The sequence below is a fragment of the Notolepis coatsorum genome, assembly GCF_963971535.1.
Source record: "Notolepis coatsorum genome assembly, chromosome: 7".
NCBI classification, from domain to species: Eukaryota; Metazoa; Chordata; class Actinopteri; order Aulopiformes; family Paralepididae; genus Notolepis; species Notolepis coatsorum.
This window is the reverse complement of record NC_140171.1, coordinates 95,220,280-95,234,540: the sequence shown is the minus strand read 5'-3', so window position 1 is coordinate 95,234,540 and position 14,261 is coordinate 95,220,280. Positions and strand designations below refer to the sequence as shown.

The following is a 14,261-nucleotide window of genomic DNA, read 5'->3' as shown; positions in this document are numbered from 1 at the left end:
GTTACACACGCACAGTCCTCATATCCCTCCTAGTTACACATACCCACATTCCACACATAAGCATTTCATCAGAGTTCAAAGCGCAGGGTCGCCCGCAGTGCAGTGCCCCTGGAGCAGTTTTCGGGTTCAGTGCCTTACTCAAGGATCGTGGGCACCATATATGTACAGTAATACCAGCCACCCTTCAGTCACCAGCTCACAGCTGGAATACACCCTTCTGTCAGCGGTGGGGATCGAACCAGTGACCTTTTGGTTACTGTCCCGCCTCTTTTACCTCTACACGAATACTGCACACCGCCCCCCTAAACTCCCCCCTCTGTCTTTCAGGCTGTCCATCTCAGCGGTCGTGATGTCATACCTCCAGAACCCGCAGCCCATGTCGCCGCCGTGGTAACCCCAGGACCGGTGGACCGCAGCGGGGAGCTCAGTAGAGGACAGGCCGGTGCTCGGAGCGGGTCACGGGACAGCCGATTGGCTCACTGACCGTCTGGGGCAGAAGGGGGGGGGGTGGGGGGGGGGTGATTATGTGAAAGGAAGTGGTAAAGAGAGAGAGGAAGAGAAATGGACGACGACACAAACACTAAAGCATCGAATCGTCTCGACACGCTTTTCACACTGAGGTTTCTCTTTCCAATCTTTTCTATCTTGTTTTTTCTGTTTTGATTGAAGCAGGTTGTGTTGAAATAAAGAAATTTTTAACGTTTTAGAAATGACCGCTGGCCTCGGCTCCAACGTTTGTTCCCATCAGGAGGACGACGACACTAACGCACCGTTGTTGAACACACATCCGTACCCAAACCCGCCCAGTTGGATTCACAGATTGCCGGTCATGATGAAAGGAGGAGGGATTAGATGTCTATTTGTGAAGCGCTATCGCCAGCTAAACAACTTCAGCGCGCGCACACACACACATAAACAACCACACACACTTTTCAAAGCCTTCGGTCTGTCTCTTTTCTAATCACCATTTAGGCCTCTACAGCACTGCTCTCCACTACAAACGCAGACGCACACCCTCTATCGCCTGTGGTTGTGTGTATTTGTGTGTGTGTGTGTGTGTGGTTGTTTGTGTGTGCTGACGACAGACGGCAGTGAGCAGGGAGAGTGGGGACTCAGCCGGATGTGAAGCTGATTTAGTGGCCTTATAACTCACGTCCTCCCGGCCTCTGAGTGGAGGAGCACTTCAGTCAGCGGGAGCGATGCCAGGATACACCTTTCAGCAAACTCCACTGGATTTCTCCTGATTCCGCACCGACTTACGGTCGGGATAAAAACGCCGACTTGCGGTCGGGATAAAAACGCCGACTTGCCCTCTTTTTTCTCCCCCCCCCCCCCCCCCCCCCTCTTTCCCCCTCTTGTTGTGTTTTGTAACTTTACTCGACCCCCCTCCTCCCCCACACACACACTAAGATGTTGTCTCATTGTTTGTTGTCGTCGATCGCTATCGCAAGTAGAGGATATTGAATTTGTCTGTCAGCAGTCACGGCAATGATCAGCGGGGGCTGCATAATTTGGATATTAAAAAACTGTCAGTTCGCTGGATGTAGATCTCCAGTTCAGAGGGTGTTGGGGCACAAGAGGATTTTAATTAAACCTAATCTCCATATTCTGCCCCGCCGGACCTCCCCGATGGGAGCGGAGGATTGGAAGCAGCAGGGGGGACCGACCGCCCAGGTAACGGGCTTATGCCCCCTTCTCAGCACCGGAGGGCGCAGTGGAGTCACAAATTACTTGAGCCTGAGGGGAAATGGGGCAGGTTCAGTTCAGTGGACTCAGCCGGTTTTACTAACTAAGGTCCCAGTTCCTCTGTCCTGCCCACACAGCTCCCCTGTCTCTCACCCACACACTAGGGCTGTCGCAACCAATTTCTTGATTCCAATTTTTGTCGAATTTGGAAAATAATTCAAATACCAAACTTGCCCGTTGGATATTAAAGAAAATAAAAGACTGAAAATGCATGTGCCTCCAATGCAAGGCAATAAATGGGTCTACAACTAAACGGGTACTACCCATAATAGCAATTGCAACATACGATTAACTTGTTAAAGCATTTTACGCCTGCTTCGATTCATTTTATGTCTCATTTCAGTGTATTGATAATATAATAATAAACTTTATTTGTGTAGCACCTTTCATACAAGAATTGCAGCTCAAAGTGCTTCACAGCAGAAAAAGCGAGCATATAAAGTGCAGATATATAAAATCAGTTTTTCACATTAGGATCTAACATCCCAATAGGCCACCTTGTTTATGGTTTGATTCTATGGCCGTTTTTAAATATACAACAATAAAAAGAGTAAAATAGTGCAGTACAATAAAATAGTTCTAAATGACTAGTTGAAAACAGTCTTTACCTTCCCTGTTTGATATCCACAGTTTAAAACCTGACAGTCTTCCTTCCTGTTTGTCACCCACTTTGACCCTTCGAACCTCCCTCTCAGGGTGCAGTTCTAAGCCTGGGCCCCCCACACATAATGCCTGGCAATCGCATCGCAACATACGATTAACTTGTTAAAGCATTTTACGCTGCTTCGATTAATTCAATTGAATTAGCCTCATTTCAGTATTCATAGTCGAATGATATCCTTGATGACTGACAGCCAACAAACCAACGTTGCTTTCAGCCTCTCCCTCCGGACAGACAGAAGACAAGGATTATCCGGGCTCTGGATCAGAATTACTGCGGCTCACTCTGTTTGTTTACCTCCAGTATTGAGCTGAAATCAGCGCTCATCTTGTGGTGCTTTGAGGGCCTGGGATGCCTCGGTTGTGCTTCACCGGGGACTTCTTTTCAGAAAGCAATACAGACATCAAAATGGACCCATTGAGTAACGAGTATGGATGCGTTGAGCTACTTGGTTCAAGATTTAAGGTTGTTTTATTATCTTACAAGGGAAACATTGTTATGCAGCCATCTATGCGTAAGCAGATGGCAACACCAGTACACACAGAAGTGTATTTATACAGTGTATATGATAGCATACAAATCACACAAGTTATACAGTAAAGTACATGTGAAAAGATGACTTACAATGCCCGTCCAGAATTCAGCAAAGGTTGCAAAGTGAGATGTGGGTGGATCCTAGTCATACAGCATTAATTAGAAACAAACAGCTGTCGTCTACAAATACGATGTGAAATGATGTCGATCAAAGAATCAATTAAAGTGCCAGACACATGCATTATTAGTGCTTCAGTGCCATCGTTGCTGCTCTGTTCACCTCGTCGATTCATCCTTGCTGTTGGATAAGCTGGAGGTTGAATGCAGTTTTCAAACCTTTATTTAAACTCAAAAGGGCAACTTTGGTCATTACAGTCACGTTGAGTGTACATATAGAGATAAGCAAAGAAAAGGCATATTAAATCATAATGATAAGACACACAGATAAGACGAGGCAAAAAGCAAGGATAACAATCAAGGAGATCAGGGTTTTAAACTCGGGGAACATCTAAATGTTTAAGGGCTGTTGGAGTTCATTCCATGAGCTAGAGGGGCATCATAGCTTACCCTGTTACCCTGGAACTTAAGGACCATCCAGTCACTACAGGCTCCATTGGTTCCAGAATTCCATTCCAATAATGATCCTATAAGGAGGTAGCTTACCAGTAAGTTCAATATGATTAGGCTGGTTTGGGCAGAATGTGTTTATATTTTGTAACGTAATACATGTATAAGCCTAGAGTAAAAGTATTACTATCTGAGTGGTGTAGTAGTAGTTAACAGTATTAGTATCTGAGAGATTGATTGAAAATTGTATTAACAGATTGCAGAATGGGTACAATACAGTACAGCTCAATACACACAATTGTTAAGAGGATGCAGACCAGAGAAAGACTTTCGTCTTGTTTACATCAGGGTCCCCCATTTTCAATTCATAACATTTATGACATACAGATATACAGTACTGTTACATCCAGACATTTATGACCAGTGATGCCAGTAACTAGTTACTCTAATCTGATTACTTTATCAGTAAATAGTAATCTAACTTACTTACTTTTTACAAGCCAGTAATCTGATTACAGTTACTTTTCCAAGTGCTATTTAGTTACTATCATAATGCTGATGATAAGAGAGCCAGGGGTACAGCCAGCTAGACCGGAGATGGGACGTGCGCTCGCGCACGCACACAGCCAAACACACATGTTTACGTTTATAGCTGATTTTAGAATGGCTTCAGCATGAAGTTAAATCAACTATCCAGTTAGTTTTATAGTGTAATTTGGCTACTTGAGAGAGTGAGAGAGAGAGATTCATGTTACGCATGACTTGCGGAGTACGCACTGAGTCTGTTGTCTCAGAATGGATTTGGTAGAGAGAGAGAGAGAGAGAAAAAACCTGTTTTGTCATTCTTATGTTGTGGCAGCAGCAGGGGGGACGACGACGACTTCGTAACCTAGTTACTTTCAAAGTAACTAAGTTACTTTGATAATCAAGTAATCAGTAAATTAACTAGATTACTTTTTAAAGGAGTAATCAGTAATCAGACTATTTTTACAAGTAATCTGTGGCATCACTGTTTATGACATACAAGATATACAAATACAGTATACAGTAGCCTACTGTTTACTGTTTTGGGGGGGGGTTGGACATTTACTGGGGCCAGTTCCGAATTGCGGCCTCCCCTAGGTGCTTTTTTAGAGCGGTTTTGAAGGTGGGTAGAGATTCACATTATTTTACGGCTGTGGGTAGGGCGTTCCACATTGTTGTGGTATAATTGCGAAACGTGTTTAGTCCCTTGTTTGAGCCGAATCTGGGTTGAACATGATTTGTGGAACTCCCTCTGGTGTTGTGGTCGTGGTATTCACTGACCTTTGGGAAGTATTTCGACATGTACATGGGCACCTTGGTCGTGTAGTGTATCTTGTAGACCAGGCCCATTGCAAGTTTCTGTACTCTGTCGTCTACTCTAAGCCATCCTAGGTTGTCAAAATGGGCAGGGGTGAGGTGGGTTTTAGGAATAAGGTCAAGCAGTAGTCTGACCAGTTTGTTTTGGGATGTTTGTAATCTGAGAGTGGTGTAGTAGTAGTTAACAGCATTAGTATCTGAGTGGTGTAGTAGTAGTTAACAGCATTAGTATCTGAGTGGTGTAGTAGTAGTTAACAGCATTAGTATCTGAGTGGTGTAGTAGTTAACAGTATTAGTATCTGAGTGGTGTAGTAGTAGTTAACAGTATTAGTATCTGAGTGGTGTAGTAGTAGTTAACAACATTGGTATCTGAGTGGTGTAGTAGTTAACAGCATTAGTATCTGAGTGGTGTAGTAGTAGTTAACAGTATTAGTAGTTAACAGTATTAGTATCTGAGTGGTGTAGTAGTAGTTAACAGTATTAGTAGTTAACAGTATTAGTATCTGAGTGGTGTAGTAGTAGTTAACAGTATTAATAGTTAACAGTATTAGTATCTGAGTGGTGTAGTAGTTAACTGATCACTGAATAATAAAACATTCTTAGTAAATGATCTGATTAAAGAAAATAACTTAGATTGCATCTGCCTAGTAGAGACATGGCTAAATAATGACACAGCTACATCAATAATGATAGAAGCTTGTCCACCAGACTATAACTTTTTTCAAATACCCAGAAAAAAATAAAAGGGGCGGAGGAGTTGCAGCAATCTTCTCCTCAAAACTCTTGTTTAGAATCACAGAACTAGGCGAGTTCATGTCAATGGAATATCTTGCCATTGAACTAAAAACAGAATCAACTATTATTGTCACAATATACCGCCCGCCTAGACACTCACCAATATTTATACAGGAGCTCTCTGAACTGATCTCACTATGTGTTACTGGATATGATAAGGTGATCCTAAATGGAGACCTGAACATCCATTTTAATAAGAAAACAGACTCCAAAACTATGGAACTAAAAAATCTACTGGATAGCTTTGACCTAATACAGCATATAACAAATGCAACTCACCGGCTTGGGAATACACTAGACTTAGTTATAACAACAACTGGGCTAAGCATAACAAATATCTCAATAACTGAATTACCTCTCTCCGACCATCACTGTATATTTTTTGATACTCAAATAACCCTTACTAAAACAAAAAAAGAAATCATAGTTAAAAAGAGGCTCCTAAACGACAAAGCTGAATCAAAGTTCATTGATCTTATCAGACTACATGAACCACACAATCATGACAGCTCTCTAAATGAAATGGTAGAAAATCTCAATGATGCAATGTCATCTATATTAAATTCTGTCGCCCCATTAAAAACGAAAAAGAAGAAAACTAGAGCCTCGCCCTGGTTAAACTATAATACGGTCAACAAAGAAAAAAGGAAATGTCGTGCAGCGGAGCGAAAATGGAGAAAAACAAAAACCACCATATGCTGTGATATATACAAAGATGCTTTAACTGCTTATAATAAAACCATCCGCTTAGCAAGGAAAGATTACTTCTCTAAAATCATTACAGAAAATGCTGGAAACTCCAGAATCCTCTTTTCCACTATTAATGTACTACTCAACACTGCCCCTACACCTCCTCAGTCATCAACGGTTAAGTGTGAAGAACTTGCACTATTCTTTAACAACAAAATAACCTTGATCAGGGCCAGCATTACTCATGATGGAAATAAAGTTGATTGCGGCAAACCGTGCAATGTAACCATGAGAAGTTTCACATGCATCACATTAGATGTACTCTGCAAAACTGTCTCAGAATGTAACTCCTCCACCTCAGACATTGACCCTATACCTACAGCTTTCTTCAAACGGGTATTTAATAGTGTTTCAAGCCCTGTGCTAGATATCATAAACACTTCCCTTAGGACTGGTATTTTCCCGGATGCCTTTAAAACAGCAGTTGTAAAGCCATTACTAAAAAAACCTAACTTGGATAGTAATGAAATGGCAAATTATCGTCCAATATCCAACCTACCATTCATTAGTAAAGTACTTGAAAAGATAGTTTCAGTTCAAATAAATTCCTTTCTTGAAGAAAACAACATCTTAGAAGAATTTCAGTCAGGATTCAGAAAATATCATAGCACTGAAACTGCCCTCACCAAAATAATCAGTGACCTCAGACTAAACTCTGATGAGAATAAGATCTCCATCCTTATCCTGTTAGATCTCAGTGCAGCATTTGATACAATCGATCACGATATTCTAATCGATCGTCTTGAAAACCATGTCGGTTTCTCAGACCATGTGCTGGGCTGGTTTAAAACATACATCAGAGGGAGGAAATTCTATGTTAAACTAGGAGATCACATGTCTGATATATACGACAACAACTATGGAGTTGCACAAGGGAGTTGCTTAGGTCCTTTACTCTTCTCCCTTTACATGTTACCGCTGGGTGATATCATCAGAGAACATAATGTAGATTTCCATAGCTATGCGGATGATACACAACTGTACATATCTGCTGAACCAAATGATACAGCGATTAGCTCCATTACAGACTGCTTACTGGCAATAAATAAATGGATGAGTAAGAACTTCCTGAAACTAAACGAGAACAAAACTGAAATTCTAATTATCGGCTCCAAAACTAAAAAAGAAACATTAATAAAGAACCTGGGGGGACTAACCCCTTGGATCAAATCTGAGGTCACTAGTCTTGGGGTTATCATAGATTCAGAACTGAACTTCAATTCTCATATTAGCAAAGTGACGAAAACATCGTTCTTCCATCTCAGAAATATAGCAAAAGTACGACCATTTATTAATCAGAACGATGCTGAGAAGCTAATTCATGCATTCATATCTAGCCGGTTAGACTACTGTAATGCACTTTTCACAGGTCTCCCTAAGAAAACCACAGAGAGGCTTCAGCTAATCCAAAACTCTGCAGCCCGACTGCTAACTAGAACCAAAAGGAGAGAGCACATTAGTCCAGTCCTAGCCGCTTTACACTGGCTTCCTGTAACATTTAGAATTGACTTTAAGGTCCTTCTCCTTACATACAAAGCTCTAAATGGACAGGGACCTAGCTACATCGCCAACACTCTAATAAATTACACACCAGCAAGAACACTGCGATCATCAGCTGCTGGACTACTAGAGGCTCCCAGAAGCAGTCAAAAGAGGATCGGTAATGCAGCCTTTATCAACTATGCCCCAAAACTATGGAACAAACTACCCCAAAACATCAGGGAAGCCAACTCGCTAGACATCTTTAAAAGACAGCTTAAAACCTATCTCTTTGCTCAGGCATTTCACTGATAGATATCTGCTACCACCTAGTGGCAAGAGGAAACATCAGGGATATCCTGACACAACTTGTATTTATTCTTACCCTGCCTACTCTTTTACACTGCCTATCAAATTCATGTGTCGGTTATTGCACTTTTTTACTTCTTACTGATGACTATTTTTAAACTGAATCATTTTAAACTATTCTTATTATTTGCTAGATCCAAATGTGAAACACTGATTATTTATGACTATTTTTAAACTGAATCATTTTATTCTTATTATTTGCTAGATCCAAATGTGAAACACTGTGATTATTTGTTCATGAATTACAGGAGTATTACTGAATAGAGAGCCTATTAGGATGCTAGATCCTAATGTGAAACACTGTGATTTGCCATATCTTGCTATGCTCGCTCATGCCTGTATTTTTTATGTCCGTTCTATTTTATAATTTTTTGACTATTTTTAAACTGAATCATTTTAAACTATTTTTACTATTTGTGTTACTGAAAACTGTAAGCGGAGAGCCTATTGGGATGCTAGATCCTAATGTGAAACACTGTGATTCTACCTGTCTATCTTTTTATGCTCGCTTATGCCTGTATTTTTTGCTGTTGTGAAGCACTTTGAACTGCAACCTCTGTATGAAAAGTGCTATACAAATAAAGTTATTATTATTATTATTATTATTAACAGTATTCGTATCTGAGTGGTGTAGTAGTAGTTAACAGCATTAGTATCTGAGTGGTGTAGTAGTAGTTAACAGTATTAGTAGTTAACAGTATTAGTATCTGAGTGGTGTAGTAGTAGTTAACAGCATTAGTATCTGAGTGGTGTAGTAGTGGTTAACAGTATTAGTAGTTAACAGTATTAGTATCTGAGTGGTGTAGTAGTAGTTAACAGCATTAGTATCTGAGTGAGTGGTGTTGTGGTTAACAGTATTACTATCAGAGTGAGTGGATTGTCTGTGTGATTTGTGCCTTCATGCACTGTGGCACTGTGTGTGTGTGTGTGTGGGGGGGGGGGGGTACGTAATTATCCAGAGTGGGGGTTATCTATCCCCCGCTGGTGCCAGTATACAGGGTGCTGAGATGCTGAGTCGGCCGTCATCAGCTTGTCCTCCGTCTCTCCGCCTCATCCCTTATGACACACAGAATCACAGTCCGTATCTAGAGGGTAGAATAGAATCTATGGCACATTAGACATGTGGCTTGTTCTTGGGATTAGGCCTCTGGAAGCAATAAGGTGGCGTGCAGCATAGCTACCTCAGAGCACCATAGCTACCTCAGAGCACCATAACTCAGAGCACCATAGCTACCTCAGAGCACCATACCTCAGAGCACCATAGCTACCTCAGAGCACCATAGCTACCTCAGAGCAGCATAGCTACCTCAGAGCACCATAGCTACCTCAGAGCACCATAGCTACCTCAGAGCAGCATACCTACCTCAGAGAACCATAACTACCTCAGAGCACCATAGTATACCTCAGAGCAGCATACCTACCTCAGAGAACCATAACTACCTCAGAGCACCATAGCTACCTCAGAGCACCATAGCTACCTCAGAGCACCATAGCTACCTCAGAGCAGCATAGCTACCTCAGAGCAGCATAGCTACCTCAGAGCACCATAGCTACCTCAGAGCACCATACAGTAGCTACCTCAGAGCAGCATAGCTACCTCAGAGCAGCATAGCTACCTCAGAGCACCATAGCTACCTCAGAGCAGCATAGCTACCTCAGAGCACCATAGCTACATCAGAGCACCATAGCTACCTCAGAGCACCATAGCTACATCAGAGAACCATAGCTACATCAGAGCACCATAGCTACCTCAGAGCAGCATACCTACCTCAGAGCAGCATACCTACCTCAGAGCAGCATAGCTACCTCAGAGCACCATAGCTACCTCAGAGCAGTATACCTACCTCAGAGCACCATACCTACCTCAGAGCACCATACAGTACTTGCATCCTTGTCCCCTGAACACCAATAATTGTCTCTGGTTGTATAGAGAAAACTGAGACAGAGTTCACTGCCTCTCTCCTCTCTGTCTCTTTCATCCCTTCTCTCTCTGTCTCTCTCACCCCTCCTTTCTCTCCCCCATTATCTCTCTGTCCATCTCTCTTTCATCCCTTCTCTGTATCCCTGTCTGTCTCTCTCACTCCTCTCTCTCTTTCTATCTCTCTCTCACCCCTTCTCTCTCTCTCCCCCCTCCTCTCTCCCCATTCTCTCTGTCCGTCTCTTCTGTCTCTCTCATCCCTCTCTCTCTGTCTCTCTATCTCTCTTCTCTGTCTCTCCCCCATTCTCTCTATCCGTCTCTCTCATTTCTGTCTCTCATCTCTCTCTCTCTCTCTCTCTCTCTCTCTCTCTCTCTCTCTCTCTCTCTCTCTCTCTCTCTCTCTCTCTCATTCTGTTTCTACACAAGCTGCTGATGCTCACTGCTACAGCCCCCCCCCCCCCCCCCCTCACCCACACACACACACACTCTCCCATTCTAATACACACGCTGGCTGCTGACGTGCTCCATGGTCTTATACACACGCTGGCTGCTGACGTGCTCCATGGTCTTATACACACGCTGGCTGCTGACGTGCTCCATGGTCTTATACACACGCTGACTGCTGACGTGCTCCATGGTCTTAACACGCTGACTGCTGATGTGCTCCATGGTCTTATACACACGCTGACTGCTGACATGCTCCATGGTCTAATACACACGCTGACTGCTGACGTGCTCCATGGTCTTATACACACGCTGACTGCTGACATGCTCCATGGTCTAATACACACGCTGACTGCTGACGTGCTCCATGGTCTTATACACACGCTGACTGCTGACGTGCTCCATGGTCTAATACACACGCTGACTGCTGACGTGCTCCATGGTCTTATACACATGCTGACTACACGTGCTTCTCCCTAGCCCTTTTCGGACAATTGGACAATGCTGCAATAGAAGCTGGTAAAACGTTGGCGATTTATGGAATGACCATTGGTATGTGTCCAAAACCCGAAATAAAAAATAACAACTGAACTGAACTGAAAACCTTTATTTAACCAGGTGAGTTCATTAACAAACAAAAAAATCAAAACAATCCTCACTAGTTTAGTGTGAGATACACCTAAACAATACTTACTAGTTTAGTGTGAGATACACCCACAAACAATACTCACTAGTTTAGTGTGAGATATACCCACAAACAATACTCACTAGTTTAGTGTGAGATATACCCACAAACAATACTCACTAGTTTAGTGTGAGATAAACCCACAAACAATACTTACGAGTTTAGTGTGAGATATACCCACAAACAATACTTACTAGTTTAGTGTGAGATATACCCACAAACAATACTTACTAGTTTAGTGTGAGATATAGGCCTACCCACAAACAATACTCACTAGTTTAGTGTGAGATATACCCACAAACAATACTTACTAGTTTAGTGTGAGATATACTTACAAACAATACTTACTAGTTTAGTGTGAGATATATCTACAAACAATACTTCCCAGTTCAGTATGAGATATACCCACAAACCATACTTACTAGTTTAGTGTGAGATATACTTACACACAATACTTACTAGTTTAGTGTGAGATATATCTACAAACAATACTTCCCAGTTTAGTACACAGTAAATTGAGTACATTTACTCAAACTGAAAGTACAGAATACTTTTATACAAAATGCTTCTTACTGTTACGCTCCAGAGACTGTGCAAGACAAGATAAGTATGAAATAAAATAACATAGTATAGCATGTAAATTAGAAGTAAAAAAAATGAGGTCACAGTGTTCAGTATAGACATATGTACAATGTTCGATGCAGAATAGACGTAACTGAGTTACCATATAATATACAATATACTGTGCAGTGTACTAATAATGACTTAATAATGACTTGGATTTATATAGCGCTCTTCATGACACCCAGAGCGCTTCACAGAGTCCATTATTCGTTCATACACAGTCATACCGGTGGTGGTAAGCTACAATTGCAGCCAGAGCTGCCCTGAGGCAGACTCACGGAAGCGTGGCGAATAATCAACGCCTACGGCCCCTCCGACCACCACCAACATTCATTCACATGTATACACATTCATACGAGGCAAGTAGGTTAAGTGTCTTGCCCAAGGACACAACGGCAGTGGGATGGACATGGGCTTGAGCGGGATTCGAACCACCAACCCTTCGATCATTGGACGACCCGCTCTACCCCTGAGCCACGCCGCCCCTACTAATATACAATACTATATAGTGCAAGGCAAAAATGGGATGAGGTGCAATTTAGGTACAATTTACAGTAGGTGTACGAGTTGTAGTGCAAATCCTTTATCAATAAATATAAAGTGTGTTTGTGTGATCTAAAGTGTGGAGAGTGGGTGCTGCAGTGTGTTGTTTGTTTAAGTGAGTGTGTGCGTGTGGGTGTGTGTGCTGTGTGCATTTGATGGTTGTTGCATAGTGTTTATTGTTCGTTTAGCAGCCTGATGGCCTGGGGATAGAAGCTTCTTCTGAGTCTTTCTGTGCTCGCCTTAAGACTCCGGTATCGCTTGCCTGACCGCAGCAGTTCAAAGAGGCAGTTGTTCGGGTGGCTGGAGTCCTTGATGATTCTCTTAGCCTTCCCCCTGCACCGCTTGTTGTAAATGTTCTGGAGGGTGGGAAGCCCCCCTCCAATTGTGCGTTCGGCTGAACGTGTCACTCTTTGTAGTCTGCTACGGTCTTGTGCAGTGCTATTCCCAAACCAGGAGGTGATGTTACTCAGTTTGAGTAAAATTTACTCTGCAAAATGTACTGTGGAGATATACCCACAAACAATACTTACTAGTTTAGTGTGAGATACACCCTTCCTGATGACTTGTCGTACAGGACTTGTAAGTCGCTTTGGATAAAACTAAATAACTAAAATGTAAATGTATAGTTTAGTGTGAGATACACCTACTGTACTTACTAGTTTAGTGTGAGATACACTTAAACAATACTCACTAGTTTAGTGTGAGATACACCTAAACAATACTTACTAGTTTAGTGTGAGAGACACCTACAAACAATAATTACTAGTTTAGTGTGAGGTACTGTATAACCACAGAGGTAAGAAGCAGACCAAGGATGGACTTATAAATAAACATGTGGCAATGAGTGAGTCTGTGCAAGACCTCTCTCAAGGGACACCTACGGGAGACTGCAATTCAACACTGGCCCCTGTAAATATCCTAACCCAACCCCCTCCAATGTACAGTCATTTACCTAGTATGGTTTTGTCAATAGTCCAATGTACAATTTTGTTTGTTTGTACAGTGTCTCCCCCCCCCCCCCCCTCAATGTACAGTTTTACTTGTTTATACAGTGTGCCCCCCCCCCCCAACCACCTCCAATGTAAATTACCCAGTATGGTTGTCAATATCCCAATGTACCCAACCCCCCCCACCCAACCTCCTCCAATGTACAGTTTCTACGTCAAATGTATATACTCCCTTTTCGTGACTCCTTCTGTATCACAAACAGTACTGTATTTGCAAATCTGGTATGTCATAAATGTATAGATGTAGCAGTACTGACTATCTGTATGTCATGTATGTTATATATGTCCTGATGAATTGAAAATGGGGGACCCTGATGTAAACAAGACGAAAGTCTTTCTCTGGTCTGCATCCCCTTAACAATTGTGTGTATTGAGCTGTACTGTATTGTACCCATTCTGCAATCTGTTAATAACGTTTTCAATCAATCAATCAAGGCCGATAGCCGTCTGTTAAGACCATGGAGCACGTCAGCAGTCAGCGTGTGTATTAGACCATAGAGCATGTCAGCGGTCAGCGTGTGTATTAGACCATGGAGCACGTCAGCAGTCAGCGTGTGTTAAGACCATGGAGCATGTCAGCAGCCAGCGTGTGTATAAGACCATGGAGCACGTCAGCAGTCAGCGTGTGTTAAGACCATGGAGCGGGATCATCCCTATGTTCCCCGGGTCCTATGTTCCCCGGATTCTATGTTCCCCGCTTTGATTGATTAATAGATTGAAAATGTTATACATTTTTATTATTTTATTAATTATTAATGTCCGCCTTGTTTCGAACGGTTAAGCCTAGGCCCTCGTTCG

General features: G+C 42.4%; 1 protein-coding gene across 1 annotated transcript in view; it reads left to right on the top strand.

The window, feature by feature from the left end:
* Positions 1-713, top strand: part of wdr83os (WD repeat domain 83 opposite strand) — a 30,844-nt gene extending 30,131 nt beyond the window's left edge. Inside the window, exon 4 of the mRNA XM_084318105.1 lies at positions 328-713. Within this exon, the coding sequence (XP_084174231.1) occupies positions 328-394 (67 nt within the window). The 3' untranslated portion in view covers positions 395-713. The remainder of the gene's footprint in view (positions 1-327) is intronic.
* Positions 714-14,261: the final 13,548 nt, after the last annotated feature.